Below are 26,354 nucleotides of genomic sequence, written 5' to 3' on the forward strand. Positions count from 1 at the left end.
TGCAAATGAGACTCCAGGATGGTATGTTGCTCCCTAGTGCCAGTGTCAGGTATGTCACTGAACGGTTGCAGGAAAGCCTGAAATGGGAAGGCAAACGTACCGAGATCATGGTACATATCGGTGCCAACGATGTAGGTAGAAAAAGGGATGAGATCCTGCAAGCAGAATTTAGGGAGCTAGGAAATAGATTGAAATACCCAGAAGGTAGTAATTTTTGGATTACTTCCTGGGCAAGATACTAGTGAGTTTAGAAATAGGATATTAGCCCAGCTGTATGTGTGGCTGCAGAGAAGGTGCAGGAAGGAAGGCTCTCGATTTCTCGGACTTTGGGACCATTTTTGGAAACAGTGGGACCTGTAGGAGAGACTGAGTAGACTGGGCTTTCAACAAGGCCTTACATGGGAGACTGTTAGCAAAGGTAAGAGGACATGGGATCCAAGGAAATTTGGCAAATTAGATCTCAAATTCACTAAGTGGCAGGAAACAGAGAGTGATGGTCAAAGGATGTTTTTTCGGACTGGAAGGCTGTGTCCAGTGGGATCAGTGTAGGGGCCTTTGCTGTTTGTGGTTTATATAAATGATTTAGATTTGAATGTAGGAGCAGGTTGATCAGTAATTTCTTGGGTGTATAAAATCTGGTCAATAGTGAGGAGGATAGCCTTAGATTGCAGAATGATATAGATGGGCTGATCAGACCGGCTGATCAGTGGCAAATGGAATTCAATCCGGATAAGTGTGAGATGATGCACTTGAGCAGGACAAACAAGACAAGGAACGGCAGGACCCTTGGAAACGTCGAGGATCAGAGGGACCTTGATATGCATGTCCCTTAAGGTGGAAATGGATAAAGTGGTAAGAAGGCATATGATACATTTGCCTTTATATGAGCCGAGGCATAGAGTTTAAGAACAGTGAGGTTATGTTGGAACTGTATAAAATGTTGGTTACGCCACAACGAGAATATTGTGTGCAATTCTGGAATCCACATTTATAGGAGGAATGGAAAGTGTGCAGAGAAGAGTTACCAGGATGTTGCTGGAGGTTCATAGTAATAGGAATTGGATAGACTGGGGTTGTTTTCCTTGGAGCAGAGGAGACTGAGGGCAAACGTGGTTGAGATGTATAAAGTTATGATGGGCACAGATAGATAGAAAAAAACTTTTCCCCTTAGAGTAGGGGTTAATGATCAGTGCGCATAAGTTTAAGATAAGGGGTAGGGGGTTTAGAAGGGATGTGAGGAAAAACTTTTCATCCAGAGGGTGCTGGGAGTCTGGAACTCACTGGCTGGAAGTGTGGTGGAGGCAGAGACCCTCGTAACGTTTAAGAAATATTTAAATGTGCCCTTGTGATGCCAAGGCACACAAGGCTATGGACCAAGTGCTGGAAAATGGGATTAGAATAATTGGGTGGTTTCTCTTTACCAGCATGGGAAAAAGGGCCTTTCTCTGTGCTGTAGACCACAATGACTGTATAACTAATCCCGGGTCCCAAACCTTTTGGAGGGAGAAAGTTTAAGATTTCCTTTGTGTGAAGAAGTTCTCCATGACAGCCACCCCATCCTGTCCCCTCTACCCGCTCCCCCCCCCCCCCAACCAAGTTGAAGGAGTGGCAAGATGGCACAGTGGTTAGCCCTGCTACCTCACAGCGCCAAGGACCTGGATTTGATTCCGGCCTCAGGTCACTGCCTGTTTGGAGTTTGCACATTCTCCTCGTGTCTGCGTGGGTTTCCTCCGGGTGTTGCGGTTTCCTCCCCCAGTCCAAAGAGGTGCAAGTTAGGTTGACTGGCCATGCTAAATTCTCCCTTAATGTCAGGGGGATTAAATATGTGCGATTACAGGAATAGGATTAGGGTGGATTGGGGTCAGAGCAGGCTCGACGGGCCAAATGGCCTCCTTTTGCATTGTAGGTTTTCTATGATTCTGAATTCTAACACTGAAGTTCTTTCTCTTTTTTTCTGAGCTCTCGCAATGGAAAAGACAAAATAGTTTCTCATTCTCTACCTTTACAAATCCAAAATCATCTCTGCAACATCTCAATTAGATCACCTCTTAACCTTGTATGTACAAGAAAATATTGCCCTGCTCTGTGCCACACAGCCTTACGAGTTAACACTTCCAACTGGTCTATGCATAGGAGACACCGAAAGTGAGTTACAGACTGAAGTCTGATCGAGGGGTTCAGGTGGATTACAGAGAAAACACGAATATAGATGAAGTGTAAGGCTGGAATCCAGTCAACAGGCTCAGAAGGTTGATATATAGATTACTTGCAAATGAGATCATGAGCTTTGGCTCCCGTCCAAGCATAAACTCTGTGCAACCTATTGGTTAAAGTCAAATCTGAAGCGACATTTAAATGTAAACACATTCCTTGTACTCTTTCCATAAGAGTAATTGTGCAAATAGTGGATACCTGTGGATAAAAACAGGTCTCTCAGAGTGGAAGGCTCAGAATCTACACATGATAAGGTCCAAACAATTTACAAGTCTTATTACATTGTTAAAGTTTAATGATAATTACCTTGTTAAACAGGTGGTGGGTGTTTGTACACATATAAATGGGGATAGCTGGGACACTGGAGTTAGGGTAGAGGTAATGGCGCCAATTAAGGGAATGATAGTGTCTTAATTTTAACTTCACCAATAACCATAGAACCTGTCAACAGCAAAGACTGTGTAGTCAGTTTATCTGTCTCTGGCTGGCAATCCAGTTTGATCTTTGAACTGATAATGTGACCCAAAATAATGTATTTATTATGAGATCATCTTATGACCAAATCAAGGGCTGATTAGTGGAAGCTATCCGGTGCTGGAGCTAGCATACGTGCACTCCTGGGATGGGGGAGGTCAAACTCTGGGTACTAGTGAAGAGATGGGGGCCAAGGGTGAGTGTTCTGGCCCCAATCCCCCACACCACAGCAAGTGGTATCTTGGAAATGAGCTCCCAGACCAAGTAGTTCTTCCCATTACATCCTCACATGGCATTGTAGGAACGTGGGCCAGTTGAAGCATGATTCATAACTGCCAGGAGGTAGTGAGATCTTCACTGGAGTAACTGTTGATCCAGGGATCTGTTGTTGGAGAGCCCGATGGATTTTCAGCTCTTTTGGACTGTAGAAATGAAATTGAGATGGTTTCCCTTACAACAGGGCAATGCATTCTGCTCGAAACAATCCAACTATTCTGGACCCGTTTTCTAGCGCTTGGCCTTGTGTACCTTAGCATCACAAGCGCACATCTAAATACTTCTTAAATGCTATGAGGGTCTCTGCAGTGAGTTTCAGACTCCCAGCACCCCCTGGATGGAAAGATTTTCCTCACGTCCCCTCTAAGCCTCCTGCCCCTTATCTTAAATCTATGGCCCTACTCATTAATCCATCCATCAAGGGGAAAGTTTCCTTCTGGTTTACTCTATCCATTCTCCTCATAATTTTATACATCCAGAAAATGAGGTACCCAAGTCTCACACTTGTACTGAAGGCAGCTATTATTTTATCAGTCAAAGGACGTTGGCACTGTTGACAAGGCCAATGTTTAACTCCTTTGGGAAGGTAATGGGGAGCTGTCTCTTGACTAATGAGTGGTTTGCTAGGCCATTTCAGATAAGAGTCAACCATGTTGCTGTGGCTCTGGGAGCCCAGATACAGGCCAGGCCAGATTTGAAGAGTAGATTTCCTTCCCTGAAGATCATTAGTGAACCAGATGAATTTTTAAACAACAATTTGGTAGTTTCATGGTCACCTTTACTGAGATTGCTTGACTTTTTATTCCACATTGGTCTAAATAACTGAATTTAAATGTCCCAGCTATTGAGATGGGATTCGATCACTCATCAACAGATTATTGGTCCAAGTTTCTTGATTGGTAATCTAGGACCATAATCACCCATCATGTTTTGTATATTGCAAAGTCCCACAAACTGCAATGAGGTGAATAACCACATTGTCTACTTTGAATCATTAGCCACATGTAAAAGGTGCTGGAGGTAATAAGAAAGGAAGGTGTTGCATTTATATATCAACTTTCACATCCTCAACAAATAACCAAGTGATCAGAGCCAACAGCGCACTTTTGATGTGCAGAAGCCGTTGTTTTGTAGGTGGGTGCAGCGGCCAAATTATACTCAGCAGGATCCCAGCAAAATGTGATAAATGATCTGTTGACCACTATTGGTCCGGAGATAAATGTTGACAGGGAATCAAGGCTTCTGCTGCCCTTTCAGGAATAGTCACGGGATCTTGTACATCCAGCTGAGAACTTGTCCATAGCTTAATATCTGATCTGCAAACTGGCACCTCTGGCAATGTAGCACTCAGAATGAGTCACGCAAAATAAATGCCCAAAGATTTGAAAAAGGCCCTTTGCTTTGGTAGCTTTATCTGTATCAGAGAAATAAATCATCCCAAGGACAATTTATTTACGGACATAGATACTTTATTAACAACTTCAAATAGCAATTACAAATATCTATCTTAATAAAACAAGTACAACAGAAAAAAATAAGGATATGTACAAAAACGATAAGTTTGCACTATAAACAGTGGTTTCCATTGTGTTACTGACTTTCTCTTTAACCTGGGATATTGCTTCTGCTGGTGGCATTTAATTTGGAAAATTTGCATTGAGAAATGAAACTTGCCTCCTTGTGATTCTCTGACTGAGAATTCAGCCAGGCCCTTCCCACTGAGGAAGTCTTGAGAAACGGGAGGCCCTCGAGTGATCCATTCTCTGATCCTTGTCATTTCATGGGCAAAGCCCTCTTCCCCCCTCTCTCCCTCCCTCCCCTTCCCAGCTCAATGTCTCTCTGTCCAAGAAGGAGATCCAAGGGGCAGGTCAGCCAGCAGGAGTGGGCAGTGTGGGTGATGCAAGTCCTGTACTGATTGGCAAACATCTCCTCCACCAGACTCCAGCTCGTGGCCCTGACTACCTCACAGTATTCGGCTGCTTTGTTGAGTGATTGGGTTAGAATTGTCAATCAGAAGGTATGACAAGCACGCGAGATGTCATACTGGGTCAACCCCGCCATCATAAGGACCATACGTATTGGGGTTCTACCCAGTGTTAGCACATTTGAGCAGATGAGGATTTCATCAAGCAACATAACTAATGGAATTAGGGATTTAAAGAAAGGCTTAGACTTGTATAGTGCCTCTCACAACCCCAGGATATCCCAAAGTGTTTGAGAAAAAATGAAGTACTTTTCAAAACAGTAATTTAAGAAAACACTTTGCAGGTTTCCCCCATGTGGTTTCAGCTTCTGCTAAGTTCTCATTTATTTCCCGTCGGGGTATTATCAGTTTTCTTAGGGTGGCATGCACTTAACACTAAGGTTGTTTCCTTTCCACCATCTGAGTTTTTGGATTAATAGGCTGGTGATAATATCACCAGACCATCGCTTGCCCTGTTTCAATCGTTGCTTTCTTAATCTCAAAATGTCGCCCCCGTTACTTTAACTCCACTCCCGGAAATGGCTTCAAGTAATGCCGGGTTTCCAACTCTTTATGAATGAATGCCTGGAAATGCAGTCACATGATCCACCATCCGAGCTCCGCCCCCACACTCTTGCCATTGGCCACTGATTTAACTAACCTCATGGATCTCTACCCTCTCACAGCCAATCAGAAAAGGGTCAGACTCTTCATTATCCCATTGGATGAAACTTGTCTGTCCGTCAAACAGCCTTCAATATTTCAACAACTACCGAACTAAAATAGTCAAAGAAAATTTTGAACAACCGTCAGACAGCTCCACAAGCCAGAGAGAAAAGCGACCCACTCTAAATCTCCCATCAAAATATCTTGAGTCCCCCCCCAACATACTGTGCAGTTTTGGTTCCTTATCTGAGAAAGGATATCCTTGTTATAGAGGGAGTATAGTGAAAGTTTACCAGGCTGATTCCTGAGATGGCAGGTCTGTCACATGAGGAGAGATTAAGTCAGTTAGGATTGTACTCACTGAGTTTAGAAAAGTGAGAGGGGATCTCATAGAAACTTGTAAAGTTCTATCAGGGTTAGACAGGGTAGATTCAGAAAGAATGTTCCCGATGGTGGGGGAGTCCAGAACTAGGGGTCATAGTTTGGGGATAAGGGATAACTGAGGTGAGGAGAAATTTCTTCACCCAGAGGATGGTGAATGTGTGGAATTCACTACCACAGAATGTCGTTGAGGCCAAGACGTTGTCTGATTTCAAGAAGAAATTAGATGGAGCTCTCGGGGCTAAAGGGATCATGGGAGGAAAGGGGAGATCAGAATATTGAATTTGATGATCAGCCATGATCGAAATGAATGGTGGAGCAGTCTCGAAGGGCCAAATGGCCTCCTCCTGCTTCTGGTTTTTATGCTCCTTATAGAGGAGGCCCAACACACCACCCTCACCGTCCAACAGGTGTTGAGTGGAGACCAACAGACTTTTCAGTTGGGTAATTGCAAACTCAAAATCAAATGTCCTTGCCTGCCTTCCCATCGCCCAACAGCTAAATGTGGAAGTGTTCAACTGCCTCAATGATTCTTCTCCTGGGTGACATTCATCAGTGTCCGGAAGATTGTTCCTGGATGCTCCAAGATGGGGAACTTTGGTGAACACTAGTTCTGCAACAATTCATGTTTGAACCAGGTGGTCACTCACTCCTGGGATACAGGGCTGGTGGATAGATTCCTCAATTTGATGGATTTAATCTTTATGTATCTGGGATTCTGAATGTAAGCCGTTCTCTTCAGAGACACAGTCACCCATGCCCGGTAACACAACAGTGTTGGAGCCCTTGGCCAACACAACCGACCTTCATTTCTACTCAACAAGTCAGGCACTAACAGGGGAGGGGCAAAACAGTGGCAGAGATTTTCTTCAAGGATATAACATAGGAGGGAATTTTCCTGTGCGGGGTGGGAGGGGAGGCAAACAAAGCAAAGGTCCATTGACCTTGTGCAAGAGTTTCTGATTTTGGGATGAGAGTGGGTGGAAAATCCTGCCCGTAATCTTCCTTGCAAAAGCTTATGGCTTGTTACATTAGCATCATTCTACAGTGTGGCAATTTAGCCACAACATTTGTCAGAATATCTGCACCTATTTTACAAAACTGTGGCTCTGGAACTCCTCAATCTTTAGACTGAAAGATCTTGCAAGTTTCTGATGCAAGTGGAGTAACTGTGCACTTCTTCATGTGTGAAGCCTCACTATCACAGCCAGCCCAGGGTTCAGTGCTACCTTCCTGCAAAGTAGCTTCTTATAGAGCACATTACAGAGTGACAGGCAGATCTTAGTTACTCGCGGGTGAGCATTACCGTCAAGGTCAGCATTCATCCCTAATTATCCTTGAGAAGGTGGTCGCGAGCCACTATCTGCAGTCCATCTGGTGTAGGTATAACCACAATACTCTTACCAAGAGAGTTCCAGGTCATTGACTCAGTGTCAGTGAAGGACAGAGTCCTAAGTCAGGGTGGTGCGGGGCTCGAAGGGGAACTTGCTTGTTCTTCCGAGTGTGCTAGCAACAACTTCTAGATATGAAAATGCAAAGTAACATACATCGACGGTTTAAAGCGACATCGCTCCATCCTGCTATCAATTAATTGGACAAGCCGCGATAAAATGAGTTGACGCGATTATGGTGTTTTTGCGGGAACGCAGTGCGAAATATGACACGTGTGGACAAACATGGGTGAAGATGATCCTGTTTGGGATTCCTCACCATCATCACTGCTGTGTCATCAGTCTCAATCCGCCTTCTGTGGGAATACAACATTCGGAAAACAGGAACCTCCATGTGGGAAGGATGATGGGAAGTGAAAATCGGTGACACCAAAAATTACCGATCTGCACAACCGATTTGCCAAGGGGGGGATAATACCCAGTTAGAAATGAGCAGCAGAATTGAGACTCCAATTGTAAGGAAGGATAGATAATAATGACCACACCATTTTATGTAATGCCTTTAACTTAGTAAAATGGAGGTTTACAGGTGCGTGGTTGGACTAAATTTGACACCAGGACATGTCAAGTCATGAGAACAGGTAACTAAAAGGTTGGTGAAGAGGGAGGTTGATGGTTTACCAAAACAGGAGGGAGGGAAGGTGGGGAGTTTTAGAGAGGACTTCCAGAGATTAAGGCAGGTGAAGGCACGATCACCAAGGGGACAGCAGTGGGAGTCAGAGATGCACAAGGAGACAAAATGGAGAAGAGAGAGATACTTCAGAAGCTTGTAGGGCTGGAGGAAGATAGATGGAAGGGAGGCTGAGGTCATGGAGGGATTTGAAAACTTGAGTGGAAAGGTTCAGATGGATGCATTGTGGGACCAGGAGGCAATGTGGTTTGATTTGCCCAGGAGTGATGGATCAGAGTCTTGTGCAGCTGGATTTTATGCCCCCTCACCTGTAGAGTTTTGAAAGCAGTGTTCCTTCTGGTTAAATCCAGTAGCTGGCTTGCCCCATCCCCACCCCTAGCCCATCCCTCTGCCCCTGTTCCCACCAAAGAGGCATCAGGGAGAACTTAAGTAGGCAACGGATTCCTACTTGATGGTCCTATCTCTCTGCTGCCAATGTTTAACAGGGTCTGGGAGAGACCTTGGTCAGTAACCAGCCCAGCACATTTCCATGGACAGGCTGCTGGATGGTGGGGGAGGGAGGGAGGGAGAGGAGGAGGGGGGCATGCTTTAACAGAACTCCTGGACTCATAGGAGGGTCGCTCCTACGCCCAGGTTGCCATCCCTCACGGCCTCTCAAGCCTCAGACCCTCTCCCCACCCCACTTCCCGGGACCTGCCAGTTTGGCACCTGGCGAGAACACACCCACCCCTTCCCCACATCCTACCCCAACCGTACCCAAATGATCCAATGCCACATGCCCCCTGAGGCACTTGGAAATCCACCAGGCGCTGATGGGTTGGCAACTTTCCGAGAGGGGACATCCTGACCCAGAAGGGCAGAAATGCCCCTTTCAGCTAACTGTGGATTTGAGACAGTCCGCGTTCCCCTCAGTGCACCCTACCCCTGCACTCATTGCCCACCACTGATGTTTTTGGCAGCAGGGTGAGGGATTCAGTGCCTCATATAATTCAGCCCATGGGAAAGAGAAAACCGGTCATCATTTTCCATTGAAGATGGCTGGCACACTGGTTAACACTGCTACCTCACAGCGCCAGGGATCCCGGTTCGATTCCCGGCCTTGGGTCACCATCTCTGCGGAGTCTGCACATACTCCCCCGTGGCTGTGTGGGTTTCCTCTGGGTGCTCCAGTTTACACCCCGCAGTCCGAAAGATGTGCGGGTTAGGTGGATTGGCCATGCTAGACTGCCCCTTAGTTTGGGGGATTAGAAGGGTAAATAGGTGGGGTTGCGGGATAGGGCCCTGGTGGGATTGTTGTCAGTGCAGACTCGATGGGCCTAATGGCCTCCTGCACTGTAGGGATTCTATGAAAAAAAAGGTAATTGTGAAGATCTATAAATGATTCAATGGTGTGTGATCCCCTTTCCCTCCCATCCCATCTCTCAGTCCATTATGTGTGAGGTGGGTGTAGTTAGTAGACTGGCAGAGAAACCAGGGGTGGTGAATCTCTGGAATTCTCTGCCCGTTGAAGTGGTGGAGGCTACCTCGCTAAATATATTTAAGTCACAGGTAGATAGGTTTTTGATAGACAGGGGAATTAAAGGTTATGGGGAGAAAGCGGGAAAGTGGAACTGATCCACTTCAGATCAGCCATGATCTTATTGAATGGCGGGGCAGGCCCGAGGGGCTAGATGGCCTACTCCTGCTCCTATTTCTTATGTTCTTATTTTCCAATGGCCTTAAAGGGACACTGCGTTCATTGAAAGATCTGAGCAATTGTTTTTCCTTTGGTTTTTTTTCAATGGGGTGAGACGAGGAATGAGATTTGATGTGATTTACTTCAGTCACTGATTGCGTGCCTGTCCAAGATTCCAGCCTCACCGGGGGATGTTACACACCTGGAGTTTGTTAGCTTTAAACCACGCTGTGCAGATGGTGCTCATGTTGGGCTTTGAGGCCATCAGCTTGTCTGCGGAGTTCTACTGAGTTTGCTGCGTAGTCAGTTGGCAGAAGCCAAATCAAGCATCCAGTCATAACGCTCTGGTACTGAGTCACGAGTCTTTAATGCTTGGCCATTTTTTGTTTGGTAGTTCTTATTGCTGTGTCATCTCACCTTGCCAACCCTAAAATGCCACCCGCGTGGCAGTAAGAACGACGTGTCTGTCCAAAAGGGTGGGGCAGGAGGATGGGGGCGAGGGGTCTGCGATGCCTGAGGCCCATCCCTTGTTGCTGTTGGTGAAACGGCCCAGTCCCTCCCCAACCCCCGCTCCCCACTTCTTCCCACACGCCCACATTGCTTCCCCTCTAGCTTTCCGACTCCCACAAGGCACCTCTTTGGCCGTCCTCACTTGGCAATCTCTGCGTCCGCTTCCCTGCTCCTTTCCGGGACGTTCCGACGCTCGCATCTCCGACGCGTCTGCAACAACAACAACAACTTTGGCTGCTAAAGCGTTATATATAAATGCAATTTCTTAGCACTTTTTTTTTTTGGCTACGGTGCCATTGACGTAGAAAATGTCCCAAGGTGCAACACTGAGCTACATAAGGGGTCTTTAAAGAGGGGGACAGAGAGAGGGGGAGATGGAGAGGAGGGGAGGTATAGGGAGGGAATCCCTGTAGCTTTGGCTGTTTGAAGGCACGGCCACTAATGGCGAAGCAGTTAAAATTGGGAATGAGCACAAAGACCAGAACTGCCGGAGGGGGGGGGGGGGGGGGGTGCAAAGTTCTTGAAGGGTTGTAGGGCTGGGGACAGTTACAGAGATCGGGGATAATGAAACCCTGTAGGGATTGGGAAGCATGTCAATTTTCAGACTGAGGCTTTACCAGACCAGTGGCCAGTGCGGTGGGGCAGCACGGTGACACAGTGGTTAGCACTGCAGCCTCACAGCGCCAGGGACCCGGGCTCACTGTCTGTGCAGAGTCTGCACATTCTCCCCATGTCTGCGTGGGTTTCCTCCGGGTGCTCCAGTTCCCTCCGCAGTCCGAAAGACGTGCTGGTTAGGGTGCATTGGCCGTGCTAAATTCTCCCTCCGTGTACCCGAACAGGCGCCGGAGCGTGGCGACTAGGGGAATTTCCCAGTAACTTCATTGCAGCGTTAATGTAAGCCTACTTGTGACGCTAATAAATAAATAAAAACAGCACAGGTCAGCAGGCATTTGGGTGTTGGAGGACAGAACTTGGTGTGAGTTGTGATATGAACAGCACAGTTTTAGTGCCCTTATGTTAAAGTGGAATGAGAGAGAGATTGAGGAAAAGATTCAAGTGAGTGGATCTGGGAATGTGGAACTTCAATCCCAGATTGAAGGAATTCGCCTGGAGAACAGGAGGTCGAGAGGAGATTTGAAAGAGGTGTTCAAAGTTATGAGGGTTTTGGACAGAATAGATAGGGAGAAGCCGTTCCCATTGGTGGAAGGATCGAAAACCAATGGATACCGATTCAAGGTAATTGGCAAAAGGAGCGATGGCGACATGAGGGCAAAGTATTTTCACACAGCGAGGGGTTAGGATCCAGAATACGCTGCCTGAGGGGAGATGGGGTGGGGGGGTGGTGCATTTAAGTGGGAGTTGGATTATTATCTGAAAAGGAGTAAATTACAGGGATTCGAGGAGAAGGCAGGGGATTGCCACAAGCTGCTATCTCGTTCAGCACTGATGGGCAGAGTGGCCTCCTCTGTGCCGTGGCAGTGATTCTGTCAAGTTTACGAAACACGGACAGATGGAGGAATGCAGTGGAATATTCAAGTCGAGAGTTGACACTGGGTTCCTGGCTGATTATCCATGCGTGTCTCCAAAGACAGGACAAAGCATTGCCAGAATCCAGATGGCAAGGAGACTGGTACCACTGCATCTCCACATTTTTGTGGTAGAATGTGACTAATCTAGGATTCAAAGTAAAAGTTCTATCTTTTCCCCGGTGTCAGTAACAGGGAACTTATTTCTTGAATAACTTGCACCCGTTTGAGTAAATATTCCCACTGCTCCCCTCAGCGTGGTACCTTACCATCAGGGACCAGAGCACGGGGAATATTCCATTTGCCAAAAGTCAGAAGAGAAAGTGGCCTTCCAGAGTTTTGTAGCATTGCGAATGGGTTCGCTGAGGTAGATGTGGGGAATTGGGGGGGAGGGTGCGGAGAGGGGAGAGATGTTTCCACGCGTGAGACAGAAAACAGAACGAGGGTCCGTGAATATAAAGTCGCCAATAAATCGAATATAAAATGCAGGAGAAACGCCTACCCAAAGGGTGGCGCGAGTGAGTGGTTTGGAATATCCAGAGCAGGGTGGCACAATGGTTAGCACTGCTGCCTCACAGTGCCAGGGACCCAGGTTCGATTCCCGGTCTGGGTCACTGTCTGTGTGGAGATAGTACGTTCTCCCCGTGTCTGCGTGGGTTTCCTCCGGGTGCTCCAGTTTCCTCCCACACTCCAAAGATGTGTGGGTTAGGTGGATTGGCCCTGTTAAACTCCCCCTAGTGTCAGGGGGATTAGCTAGAGTAAATATGTGGGGTTTTGGGGGATAGGGCCTGATTGGGATTGTGGTCGATGCAGACCCGATGGGCTGAATGGTCTCCGTCTGTACTTAAGGATTCCGGAGGGCACAAACCTCAGGTTTGAGACACGGGGCGGGGTTTTTCCAGCCGTATTCATCCCAAAACCGGACAATCCCACCTGAGGTCAACTGACCTTTGTATGGTCATCGCCCCCCTCTCCCACCAACACACTATCCACCCCTCCCTTCTGTTACAATCCCTGTGCTGGGCAGGATGGAAAAATTCCACCCGAGGCATGCAACTAGGGAGCATTTATTCATTCAATAGTGGGGTGGAAATTTGGAACTCATTCCCCCCCACCCCCTGAACCCTCCCCCCGCTTCAACATTGAGAGTCAGCTGAATGGTGCAGGACATTAGAGGGGCTGAACGGCCTACTCTTGTTCTCAAGCTGCTGTCTGGACTTGCACGTCTATTACCAGCAAGTTCCCAGCAAACGTTGCCACGGTGAAGTGAGTGCATCAAGCTTGCGTAGTTTCAGGCAGTGTGCTCGGGGCAGAGCTGATCAGATCTGTACCAATCTGACTGGTCTGGCTTTTAAAACTTACCGGAGCGCTCTCGTCGGTGACTGGCAGAAGGTCCGGCAATGCCTGTCGCTGCTCCTGGTGCACGAACATCGAGCCAGCTCTCGTTTCCGGCGTTTCAGAGGGTTGCCCAGTCCATACGGGACCACCTGGCTGTGAGGGTGGAAGTTACAATGAAACATCTGTCCAGCAGCAGTCAATCACAGAGCATATCCAGACTCAAACTATTCCCTCTGGCAGGATTTCCCAAACGGGGTTCCAGGGAAGCCCCAGGAGTTCCGGGCTAAATCCAGACATTTTTGAAAAAGCTGCCCAATTCAAGGCAAGTTTTTCACCTTGTCGGCACACGTGGATAGCATGGTAGCACAGTGGTTAGCACTGCTGTCTCACTGTGCCAGGGACCCGGGTTCAATTCTGGCTTCGGCTCACTGTCTGTGCGGAGTCTGCATGTTCCCCCCATATCTGCCTGGGTTTCCTCCGGGTGCTCCAGTTTCCTCCCACACTCCAAAGGAGTGCAGATTGGGTTAATTGGTCATGCTAAATTGCCCTTAGTGTCAGGGTAAATATGTAAAGTTACGGGAATAGGGCCTAAGAGGGCTTGTTGGTCAGTGCAGACACGATGGGCTGAATGGCCTCTTTCTGCACTGTAGGGATTCTATGATTCTATGACCAGTCAGCCTATCAGCAGCCAGTGAACCAAGAAGCTGGCCTCTGATTGGACAAGCTGTAAAATGGCCTGTGTGTGTGTGTGTGTGTGTGTGTGTGTACGAGTGAGAGGTGAGTGTGTGAGACTGCGAGAGGTGAGTGTGTGAGACTGCGAGAGGTGAGTGTGTGAGACTGCGAGAGGTGAGTGTGTGAGACTGCGAGAGGTGAGTGTGTGAGACTGCGAGAGGTGAGTGTGTGAGACTGCGAGAGGTGAGTGTGTGAGACTGCGAGAGGTGAGTGTGTGAGACTGCGAGAGGTGAGTGTGTGAGACTGCGAGAGGTGAGTGTGTGAGACTGCGAGAGGTGAGTGTGTGAGACTGCGAGAGGTGAGTGTGTGAGACTGCGAGAGGTGAGTGTGTGAGACTGCGAGAGGTGAGTGTGTGAGACTGCGAGAGGTGAGTGTGTGAGACTGCGAGAGGTGAGTGTGTGAGACTGCGAGAGGTGAGTGTGTGAGACTGCGAGAGGTGAGTGTGTGAGACTGCGAGAGGTGAGTGTGTGAGACTGCGAGAGGTGAGTGTGTGAGACTGCGAGAGGTGAGTGTGTGAGACTGCGAGAGGTGAGTGTGTGAGACAGTGAGAGGTGAGTGTGTGAGACTGCGAGAGGTGAGTGTGTGAGACTGCGAGAGGTGAGTGTGTGAGACAGTGAGAGGTGAGTGTGTGAGACAGTGAGAGGTGAGTGTGTGAGACTGCGAGAGGTGAGTGTGTGAGACTGCGAGAGGTGAGTGTGTGAGACTGCGAGAGGTGAGTGTGTGAGACTGCGAGAGGTGAGTGTGTGAGACAGTGAGAGGTGAGTGTGTGAGACAGTGAGAGGTGAGTGTGTGAGACTGCGAGAGGTGAGTGTGTGAGACAGTGAGAGGTGAGTGTGTGAGACAGTGAGAGGTGAGTGTGTGAGACTGCGAGAGGTGAGTGTGTGAGACTGCGAGAGGTGAGTGTGTGAGACTGCGAGAGGTGAGTGTGTGAGACTGCGAGAGGTGAGTGTGTGAGACTGCGAGAGGTGAGTGTGTGAGACTGCGAGAGGTGAGTGTGTGAGACAGTGAGAGGTGAGTGTGTGAGACAGTGAGAGGTGAGTGTGTGAGACTGCGAGAGGTGAGTGTGTGAGACTGCGAGAGGTGAGTGTGTGAGACTGCGAGAGGTGAGTGTGTGAGACTGCGAGAGGTGAGTGTGTGAGACTGCGAGAGGTGAGTGTGTGAGACTGCGAGAGGTGAGTGTGTGAGACTGCGAGAGGTGAGTGAGACTGCGAGAGGTGAGTGTGTGAGACTGCGAGAGGTGAGTGTGTGAGACAGTGAGAGGTGAGTGTGTGAGACAGTGAGAGGTGAGTGTGTGAGACTGCAAGAGGTGAGTGTCTAGGTGTGTGAGTGTGAGGGATGTATGTATGTTTGTGAGAGAGAGAGAGAGATGAGTGTATGTGTGTACATGTGTGTTTGCGTGTGTGCGTTTGTGTGTACGTGTGTGTGTGTGAAATGAGAATCCAGCTCTTGAGCAGCATACAAATATTAAACGAATTTATCACTCTTTCCATCAAAAATGACAAAAATGTACACAAGGAACAGAAGCAGGACTGGCCACTAGGCCTCTCATGTCTTCCCTGTAATTAATACACTGATCTCTGTTGACCTCAGTTCCTTTTCTGGGCCATTTCCCCATAGCTCTCTATTCCTCGATCTGTCAAATATTTATCCAGCTCCACTTTAAATACTTCTAATGATCCAGCCTTCACCACGCTCCAGGGCAGAGAATTCCAGAGATTAACACCCTCTGAGTAGAAATTTCTACACATTTCAGTTTTAAATGACCGGTGCTTTATCTTGTAGCTGTGTCTCTGTGTTCAAGACTTTCCCACTCGTGAAAACATCTCACCATCTACCCTGTCAAGCCCCTTCAGGATCTTATATTTGAATAAGATCACCCCTCACTCTTGTATACTCCAAGTAATACACAGCCAGATTATTTTGTCTCTCTTGATATGACAACTGTCTCATCCCAGGAATTAGTCCAATGAATCTCCTTTGGACTGCCTCCAATGTCCTTTACACAATATCCTTTACACAACATTATCCAACATTACGCAACAATATCCGATATCCTTTACACAACATTCCACGTGAGACCTTGCCAACACCCTGTACAATTACAATAAAATCTTCCTATTTTTAAATGCCAACCTCTTTGCAATGAAGGCCAAAATGCCATTTGCCTTCTTAACCACTTGTTGGACCTGCCCATTAGTTTTGTGTAATTCATACACTAAAACACCCAGATCCCCCTGTACTCCACTCACCTGCAGTCTCTCTCCATTTAGATAATGATTTGCCTTTTGATTCCTATTATCAAGGTTCATGGCCTCACATTTCCCCACATCAAACTCCATTTGCCAGGTTTTCGCCCATCTATTTCTATCCCAATGTAGAATCATAGTATCCCCATCACACCCTGTCCTTCCACCTAGCTTTGGATCATCTGTAAATTAAATCTTGTACTGTTCTTTCTTCCAGGTCATTAATGTAAATAGTGAACAATTATGGACTAAGAACTAATCCACTTTCCACTCTGAAAAGAACCCATTTATTCCAACTCTCTGTTTTCTTTCTGACATGATGTGGGTATGCCGGCGTTGGACTGGGGTAAACACAGTAAAAAGTCTGACAACACCAGGTTTTAGTCCAACCGATTTATTTGATAATATACTCGCAAGCTTTCGGGTTAGCCCCTTCGTCAGGTGAAGACGAAGGGGCTAACCCGAAAGCTTGCGAGTATATTATCAAATAAATAGGTTGGACTAAAACCTGGTGTTGTCAGACTTTTTACTGTTCTTTCTGACAGCGAGATTTCAATCCGAACATACTTCCTCCAATTCTATGAGTTTTGTGGCACTTGTCAAATGCCTTTTGGAAATCTAAATTCATGACATTTATAGGTTTCTCTGTCTACATCAATGGGGACAAAATAGAAATGGTTCAGAGCTTCAAGTTTTTAGGTGTCCAAATCACCAACAACCTGGTCCCCCGTACCAACACTATAATTAAGAAAGTCCACCAACTATTTTCTCAGGAGATTAAGGAAATTTGGCATGTCCACTATGACTTCCATCAACTTTTACAGATGCACCGTAGAAAGCATTCTTTCTGCTTGTATCACAGCTTGGTATGGCTCCTGCTCTGCCCAAGACTTCAAAAAACTACAAAGGGTCATGAATGAAGCCCAGTCTATCACGCAAACCAGCCTCCCATCCATTGACTCTGTCTATACTTCCCGCTGCCTTGGAAAAGCAGCCAGCATAATCAAGGACCCCACGCACACGAGGATGCAATGGCCTAGTAGTATTATTGCTAGATTATTAATCCAGAAACTCAGCTAACATTCTGAGGATCCAGGTTTGAATCTCGCCACGGCAGATGGTGGAATTTAAATTCAAAAAAAAAATCTGGAATTAAGAATCTATTGATGACTATGAAACCATTATGGATTGTCAGACAAACCCATCTGGTTCACTAATATCCTTTAGGGAAGGAAATCTGCCATCCTTACCTGGTCTGGCCAACATGTGACCCCAGAGCCACAGCAATGTGGTTGACTCTCAACTGCCTTCCAAGGGCAACTAGGGATGGGCAATAAATGCCAGCCAGCCAGCGACACCCATGTCCCATGAATGAATAAAAAAAGAAATAATCTCTTCCACCTTCTTTCGTCGGGAAAATGGTACAAAAGTCTGAGATCATGTACTAACTGACTCAAAAACAGTTTCTTCCCTGCTGCCATTAGACTTTTGAATAGACCCACCTTGCATGAAGTTCTTTATACCCTAGTTACGACTGTAACACTGCATTCTGCACTCCTTTCCTTCTCTATGAATGGTACGCTTTGTATATAGCATGCAAGAAACAATACTTTTCACTGCATGCTAATATATGTGACAATAATAAATCGAATCCTCTCTGTCAACTCTCCCTGTTACATCCTCAAAGAATTTGAGCAAATCTATCAAACATGATTTACCTTTCATAAAACCTTAAATCTTGGAAATGCTTGTTTAACAGAAGAGAACTTTCTTGTTATGAGAAATCCATGCGCGTAAGAAATAGAAAACACTTTTATAAATTTATTTTTGTATCGATTACACAATAATGTTTTTCTGTGTGGTTTAACTCTTCAGTATAATAAGGATGTATTTTTGGGATTCCGTCAGTATTCTAGAAAGTCAACAGGGTTCCGTGGCTGAGAGTGTTCGGCAAGTCATTGCGTGACGTTCGATATATATTCTGTGATTGCGTCATTTTTCGTTATGCAACCCATTATACAACTAACCTTATGACTCACAAAATTGTGCAGTAATTTAACTTATTGAAATGACCCATGCCTTCAATCTTGAATGAAAACAAAATAAGAGTAATTTTAGGAGGGTGATTAGGTAAGTGGTTAGGTAAGGATGCTGAGCGATTGTCTGGAAATTAATTGAATCATTATTGGAGTATGTTGCATAAACAGATAAAATGGCTGCTGAGGGTATGTCCAAACAAAGAGGGGCCTTTATAAGTAAATGGTTGGATCGGGTGGCACAGCGGTTAGCACCACTGCCTCATAGCGCCAGGGTCCCAGGTTCAATCCTGGCCTCGGGGTCACTGTCTGTGTAGAGTTTGCACATTCTCCCCGTGTCTGCGTGGGTTTCCTCCGGGTGCTCCGGTTTCCTCCCACAGTCCAAAAACATGTGGGTTAGGTTGATTGGCCACGCTAAATTGACCCTAGTGTCAGGAGGATTAGTAGAGTAAATGGGGGGGGGCGGTTTACAGGAATAGGGTCTGGGTGGGATTGTGATGGTGCAGATTCAATGGGCTGAATGGCCTCTTTCTATACTGTAGGGTTTCTATGATTCTATGAACTGTGGTTCAGGATGGCAGCTGGCTACCACCTTAGTCCAAAGGGTCAGTGGGTTTGAGTCCCACTCCAGAGACTTGGGCACACTACCCAAGCTGACACTCCCAATGCAGGACTGAGGGAGTGCTGCACTGTTCAAGGAGCCGTCTTTCAGATGGGAACAAATCTGCCTGGGAGATACCATGACCATTATGTTGAAAAGCAGGAGAGTTCGGCCCAGTGACCTGGCCAATACATACTGGTCAACCCAACCAGATCACATTGGTGTTTGTGGGAGCTTGCTGTGCACAAAACTGGCTGCTGAATTTCCTACATTACAACCGTGACTACACTTCAGGGCTATGCTGTGTTGGCTTCACTGATTATAGAGACATTCTAAGGTCATTAAATACTCTCCGTAAATGCAAGCTTTTCAATTTTTTAGTAAGTATCTTTCATCAAGGTAATGCATGTTGCAACATGAAAGTATGTACGCCACGCATTGTGGTTTCGAAACTTCTGGGCTGGCAAAGCCTGTCGGTTGGGAAAGAAATTGGACCTCCACCAGTTTACTACCCAATGAGAAATATCCAATGAGATGGGGCGGTGCCTTGCATGCTCCTCCCCCCACATTAATGCCAGACAGAGAGGCAGAATTGGGCGGATCAGGTATCCGGAATTCTTTCACCTCCTCCTCAGTTAGCACTTGGCTGGGTTCAGAACACAATTGTTCAGATAATTCACAGGCTGAAGTGTCCAAGTTAGCAAGAGACAGAGTTGAAACTCATCCCCAATTGGAGGAGGCGAGGAAACGTGGGATTTCTAGATGTCAAAAAGATCTGAGGCAATTAGATTCACCATCCAGCAGATAGAACATAGAACACTACAGCACAAATAGGCCCTTCGGTCCACAAGTTGTGTCGATCATATCCATACCTACCAGGCCATAGAACTATCTGTAACTCCCAATCCCATTAAATCCCATGTACTCATCCAGAAGTCTTGAAAGACCCCAGCGAGTTTGTCTCTACCACCACCGACGGCAGCCGATTCCACTCACTCACCACCCTCTGAGTGAAAAACTTACCCTTGACATCTCCTCTGTACCTGCTCCCCAGCACCTTAAACCTGTGTCCTCTCGTAGCGACCATTTCAGCCCTGGGAAATAGCCTCCGAGAATCCACCCTATCTATACCTCTCAACATTTTATAAACCTCTATCAGGTCACCTCTCAACCTTTGTCTCTCCAGGGAGAAGAGACCGAGCTCCCTCAACCTATCTTCATAAGGCATGCCTCCCAATCTAGGCAACATCCTTGTAAATCTCCTCTGCACCCTTTCAATAGCTTCCACATCCTTCCTGTAGTGAGGGCAACCAGAACTGCGCACAGTACTCCAAGTGGGGTCTGACAAGGGTCTTATAAAGTTGCAGATATTCCAACAATAATGGAGTTGATCAATCTCTGTCAATGAGTTTGCAACACACTCGGACATGAGATGAGGAAAAATTTATTTATTAGTCACAAGAAAGGCTTATATTAACACAGCAATGAAGTTACCTTGAAATTCCCTTAGTCGCCACACTCCGGCACCTGTTTGGGTCAATGCACCTAACCAGCACATCTTACAGAATGTGGGAGGAAACCGCAGCACCCGGAGGAAACCCACGCAGACATGGGGAGAACGTGCAGACAGTGGAACTAAGCCAAGGAATCGAACCCGGGCCCCTGGTGCTGTGAGGCAGCAGTGCTAACCACTGTGCTGCCATGCCACCCCCCAGTGGGGGAGATATCTGAGTGGAATCTTACAGGAATTTGGCAGCATCAGTCCTGGAGCGAAAACTTGAATGGGACTCTCCAGCTCTGTGGCCAGTTTCACTCTAGATCATCTCCCTTTGACTGCCAAAAAGAGTGGGTGAGATTTTTGCCATCACTTTTGTGGGGCTGGGACTCTTAATGCCGGAACTTGGTTCCATTGAGATTGGGGGGTGGAGGGGGTGCATTTTAAATGAACGTCCCAATAACTGAGAGAAAAATCTCCCCCCCCCAATCCACCCTCTCACCTCAGAGGTATCTGTGGCTTTTCCCCCCGATTATCCGCAGAATCTGTCTCCCGCCCATCCCTCTCCCCCAGCCTAGGTCATCACTGTCTCCCCCCAACCCCCACATTAAACCCCTCCCCCAGCAACATCATCACTGGCAACTTCCCCACCCCACAACCCCACATCACTGCCAACATCCCCACCTGCCCCCTGTCATTGTCTCCTTCTCCCCCACGCCATCATTGCCAGCATTCCCACAGCACTGATCATCACCCAGGATCTCTCCCGTAATCATCAGTAGGAGTTCCCCATCCCGATCATTGCAATGCTCCCCCTCCCCCATTATTGTTGGCAACCCACCCTTCTCCCCTCTGATCAATGTTAGTATCCCCCACCCTCCCCCCTCCGCCTTTCTCTCCCCTGACCATCGTCAGCATCCATCGCCTCCTCAGTATTCATGAAGCAGAAGGGACTCTTCAGTTAGAGATAATAAAATAAAACAAAACTTATTCCAATAGATAAATCCAAAAAAAAAATTTAATAAAGAAACTTCATTACTCCAACACTTCAGGCCTCAACCTGGGCCATTCCAAGCTCCCCCACAATCCCAACAGGTGCTTTATACTGAGTCAGCTGGTCAGCTGATCATAATATCATTTTGTCATTGGTTGCATAGTTTGCTGGGTCAGCTGACCCTTACGTCTTGTTACCATTGGTCACACTGCAACAGATCCGATGTTATCATTGGTTACATTCTAACAGATTCCCTTTTCTTCCCAAAATAAGACAACCGTCCTCCAGTACTCTTAACAACTTTCCGGTTCCTGCACCCTTTTTTGGAAAACAGTTGAATAACTATCAATTTGCACCAAGCAAGTTAAATTTGGAAACTTCCTTGTTTTCCAGCGTTCGTTTAATGCTGACGATTCTCAGTTGCTTTTCTGTTACACTTTTTGTTGCCTGAAAATTGTCCCATAAAGACCGGTTGTCAACATAACACTCAACTGGTACTTTCCCACCCAATAAAACGTAACTCTGTTAATGTGTCGGACAAATATATCCCCATATCCACTGCCCCGGCTAACATTAGGGTTTTAGCTGCCAATGTACTTCTGACTACCCGTTTTATTTTCTCTGCTTCTCAGCCTAAGGGGCAACATTTTCCTTCCTTACCAACCAAGAATATTATGAATCCGGTGCCAGTCGAATCTATCTGGTAGACTGTAGCACCACTAAACACAGCTAACTTCATGTCTTCCGGTTCTCCTAAGGCTGGGAATTTAATGACACGTTCTTCTAAATTTAGCCTTTTTAAAGTTTTATTAGCCTGCAAGATCTCTCTGACTATGGCACAGTGGTTAGCACTGCTGCCTCACAGCGCCAGTTTCAATTCTCAACGTACAGCCTGATCCGCCAAAACTTTACGCAAGATGTCACCTATAACTGTGTGATTCCTTTCACAGAGGCCATTGCTGAATGGATTCTCTGCTGCAGTCTACATTATTATAATATTTAAATTTTCACGCATATCCTCAAACTCATCATTTGCGAATTCACTCCCATTGCCCGTCAATAATTTAGACAGCGCCTCCAACACTGTTCCAATCCAGTGAGTCATAATTTGACTTATAACGGTATTTTTGTCTTTGCCATAAATCACCGTGGATATGCTAAACTGGGTGGTCATGTCTACAAAGTGCAATAGATGGACACCTTTGCCCTCACCCCATCTATCACTGTATCGTTGAAATCTCATGCTAGTGGTAGACCCATGACTGGATGTGGGGATGTCCTTCTATATTTTATGCAAATTTCACACTTGGCTGATATCTGCTCTATGAGATTATTATATCCTCTGTCCAGCACACCTGCATCCTGCAGCAGTGCTCTCAGTCTCTGTGGTGCCGGACGACCAAATTCCTTTTCGAGTTTCAGAATAAACTTCTTGTTGTCTGTTAGCGATACTAATGCGTCATGAAGCCTTTGCTCTGATAATTTTGGTTTGCTTAAGGGAAGACAGTAATGGCCAGACCTTGTAAAGTGTAGATCCACAGTTTCCCAAATACCACGGCTTTATCTTGTTCTAAATCAACTGTCATCTGAGCTTTCTTCATCGCAGAGCTGCTTAATAACAAAGGTATATCACTGGAAACTAAGAATATAAGAAATAGGAGCAGGAGTAGGCCATCTAGCCCTTCGAGCCTGCCCCGCCATTCAATAAGATCATGGCTGATCTGTCGTGGCTCAGTTCTACTTTCCCACTTTCTCCCCATAACCCTTAATTCCCTTGTCTGTCAAAAACCTATCTACCCGTGAATTAAATATATTTAGCGAGGTAGCCTCCATCACTTCAACGGGCAGAGAATTCCAGAGATTCACCACCCTTTGAGTGGAGAAGCTCCTCCTCAACTCCGTACACCTGCATCCTACACCTGTACATCTACAACTACATCTGTACTTATGAGTAAACCGATTCCCACAAACCTATAGGAAGTATCACCCTTTTGGAGGATATTAGAGTATTGCCATCTCCAAATCTAAAGCAGGTGGAACTATCACGTTCTTTCACTTTCTTTATGATCAAGAGGCCCTAACTAACAATCTAGCCAATCTTGATCACAGACAGTGGATGTACATCCACTATCTAAAACAGCACAGTTGAAAGAGTCTATTATCAGGACGCTAATGGGACTCAACTTTTCTGCCACCAAAACAGTGCCTTCCTGGTCCTTATCCTCGCCACTGTTGGTTTCCACGTATTCTGTGTCACATATCATTTCAAGGACATGGATTTCTTCTTTTCAGGGAGTTTACTACACAGTGATATGGGGGATCACATTGGAAATGGTGATTCACAATCCTTTTAGCATTCCTTTGATGCAAAAGTATTTTATCAGTTTCCCATGTGCGTCTTCTTTCAAATCGGTTATATCGGTTTCAACACTAGGTCTGTTATTAATGTAACTGTCTCTGTTTCAGGCCCTTTGTGTACCATTTGGCACATGGCTGAGATACCAATGACTCCTCCATTCTGGGTGCTATGGTCTGCATTGAACAAAGTGGCAGGGAAGGGTTGTTTTCCGAAAAACTGCTTTAATGACACTGAGATCAAAGAGGGGCTCTGTTCCCTTTAATCGTGTTTAGTCATTCCTGAAAGAGTATCCATGTGCATCAGAAATGCACAGTCCAACAACCTAACAGCCCAATACTGCATCTGGAATCTCCAAACTAAATTTCATTAAACTGTTACAGCCCCTATCAAAATCCATAATGCACTCCTCCATGGACTGGTATCTTGATTTGATTTTGATTTATTATTGTCACATGTATTAGTATAGAGTGAAAAGTTTCTTGAGCGCTATACAGACAAAGCATCCTGTTCATAGAGGTGATATGGAGATGCCGGCGTTGGACTGGGGCGTGCATAGTAAGAAGTTACAGCTCAAAGTCCAACAAGTTTATTTGGAATCAGGAGCTTTTGGAGCATTGCTCCTTCATCAGCTGAGTGGCCAGCTGGGGCGGGTGGAGTGACCAGAACAGGGTGGGGTTGGGGTTGGGGTGTGGCAGGGGGTGATCAGTGTCTGTGGGGCTGGAAGATCCTGCTGGCGGGAACAGTCGGAGAATTCCAGCCAGTGATTTTAGTGACTCACTCACCGGAGTAACATTGCGCTGTAAAGAAGGTGGAACTGAGGACCTTGTGAACAGTGTAGACAATATCTATCCATCAATGCATTATTTCACCTAGATCGTAACTGCAGGACACCATTAACCAGCTTTAACTAACACTCAAGGTTGCACTAAATCTCTTCCAGGCCAGAGTGTTGTGGTTTCAGTTCCTCCTCTGTGAGTGTTTAGGTTCTACAATGTTCCGTGTGTCCAATGTTGGAACACTTAACTGGCATCAAACATTCTTATGATCTCTGCGAATCAAGATGGCGGGTATATTTTCTTCCATACATGTGGTGTTATTTTGACAGATTGGCCTGAATTTGCTTCCTGACTCTGTGCCCAGAGAACAAATCCATTTTCAAACACTCCCCGTTAACCCTGGGAAATTAAAGCCACATGTAACCACTGCACACAAGCTGATCAAGATTGCTTTGCTGCGATGCATATTCTGAGATGCTGAGTGTGGAACTGACACTTGGTTGTAGTCAGGAGGGGAAAAGTCAGAGCAATGTTTCTCTAACCTTACCCCATTGTGTGCTTGCTTTTTAAGAGTGACTATGTGGCATTATGTGTGTCCCCCAACCCCCACCCCACCCCTGCCATTCCCTAAAATTCCTACATTTCAACAGTGACCACAACTTCAGAAGTACTTCATTGGCTAGAAAGCACTTGGGATACCCTGAGGCTGGGGGAACACGATACAATTACAAGTCTTTACTTCATTCTCTCTTTAATAATCTTTTCCGCTCTCAAGTATGATGCACTGCACTTAAAGGCAACTGTGGGATTAGAACACCACTGCTGTTTTTGATAAAAAAAACCTCAACATTCTCACAACTCAATAAACAAAGTTCCTCCTCCCAACCTCTCCCTTCCTGGTTTTAATAATTTATAAATAGTTTACATTGATATCCCCTCGTTACTGATTCATTGATGACCTGGTGGCACAGTGAGTACCATCCTGGGATTCCAGACTAGAAATCTAGGATTCAAGTCCGACTCCAGGAGGTTTTGACCAAGGAAGGAATGTGGTGAAGCAGGTTGGGTTTCAAAGATCAATGGCAGGTGCTAAAAGTGGGAGAGAATTTGGGGCAGATTCCTGGGCAACCATGTGACGGACAGGATGTTGGAGCCTACACCATCAGTATCCAAAGCTCCAGACTGCAACATCCTGCGCATATTACCAAACAACTTGGACTCGCTGAGTGATCTATAACTCACCACCACCCGTTACTGATTCACCCACATTTTATCAGGCATCCTATGTACTGTTTTTGATTTCATTTTGATTTTATTTACCCTTGTCACATGTATTAACACAATGAAAAGTAATGTTTCTTAAGCGCTTTGCAGAAAGAGCACACCATTCATAGAGAAGGAAAGGAGAGAGTGCAGAATGTAGGTTTCAGTCATAGCTAAGGTGTAGAGGAAGATCAACTTAATGCGAGGTAGGTCCATTCAAAAGTCTGATGGCAGCAGGGAAGAAGCTGTTCTTGAGTTGGTTGGTACGTGACCTCAGACTTTTGTATCTTTTTCCCAATGGAAGAAGGTGGAAGAGAGAATGTCCGGGATGCGTGGGGTCTTTAATAATGTTGACTGCTTTGCCAAAGCAGCGGGAAGTGTGGACAGAGTCAGTGGATGGGAGGCTGGTTTGAGTGATGGACTGGGCTACATTCACGACCTTTTTGTAATTCCTTGTGGTCTTGGGCAGAGCAGGAACCATATCAAGCTGTGATACAACCAGAAAGAATGCTTTCTATGGAGAATCTGTAAAAGTTGGTGAGAGTTGTAGCTGACGTGCCAAATTGCCTTAGTTTTCTGAGAAAGTATAGGCATTGGTGGCCTTTCTTAATTATAGTGTTGGTATGGAGGGACCAGGACATCTTGTTGGTGATCTGAACATCTGAAAACGTGAAACTCTCGAACCTTTCCACTTCGTGATGTGTAGCAATAGCTGGCTTTAATTATTTAAAATGTTACATCAGCTTA

General features: G+C 46.2%; 1 protein-coding gene across 1 annotated transcript in view; it reads right to left on the reverse strand.

Annotated features, from left to right (window-relative positions):
* Positions 1-4,396: 4,396 nt before the first annotated feature.
* The window catches only part of LOC145351171 (endothelin-2), a 43,106-nt gene continuing 21,148 nt past the window's right edge, over positions 4,397-26,354 (reverse strand). Inside the window, exons 3-4 of the mRNA XM_080200851.1 lie at positions 13,130-13,258; positions 4,397-10,451 (exon numbers count right to left, since the gene is read on the reverse strand). Coding sequence (XP_080056977.1) covers positions 10,340-10,451; positions 13,130-13,258 — 241 coding nt within the window. The 3' untranslated portion in view covers positions 4,397-10,339. The remainder of the gene's footprint in view (positions 10,452-13,129; positions 13,259-26,354) is intronic.

The sequence above is a fragment of the Carcharhinus amblyrhynchos genome, chromosome 12 (assembly GCF_965287045.1).
Source record: "Carcharhinus amblyrhynchos chromosome 12, sCarAmb.v2.hapA, whole genome shotgun sequence".
NCBI classification, from domain to species: domain Eukaryota; kingdom Metazoa; phylum Chordata; class Chondrichthyes; order Carcharhiniformes; family Carcharhinidae; genus Carcharhinus; species Carcharhinus amblyrhynchos.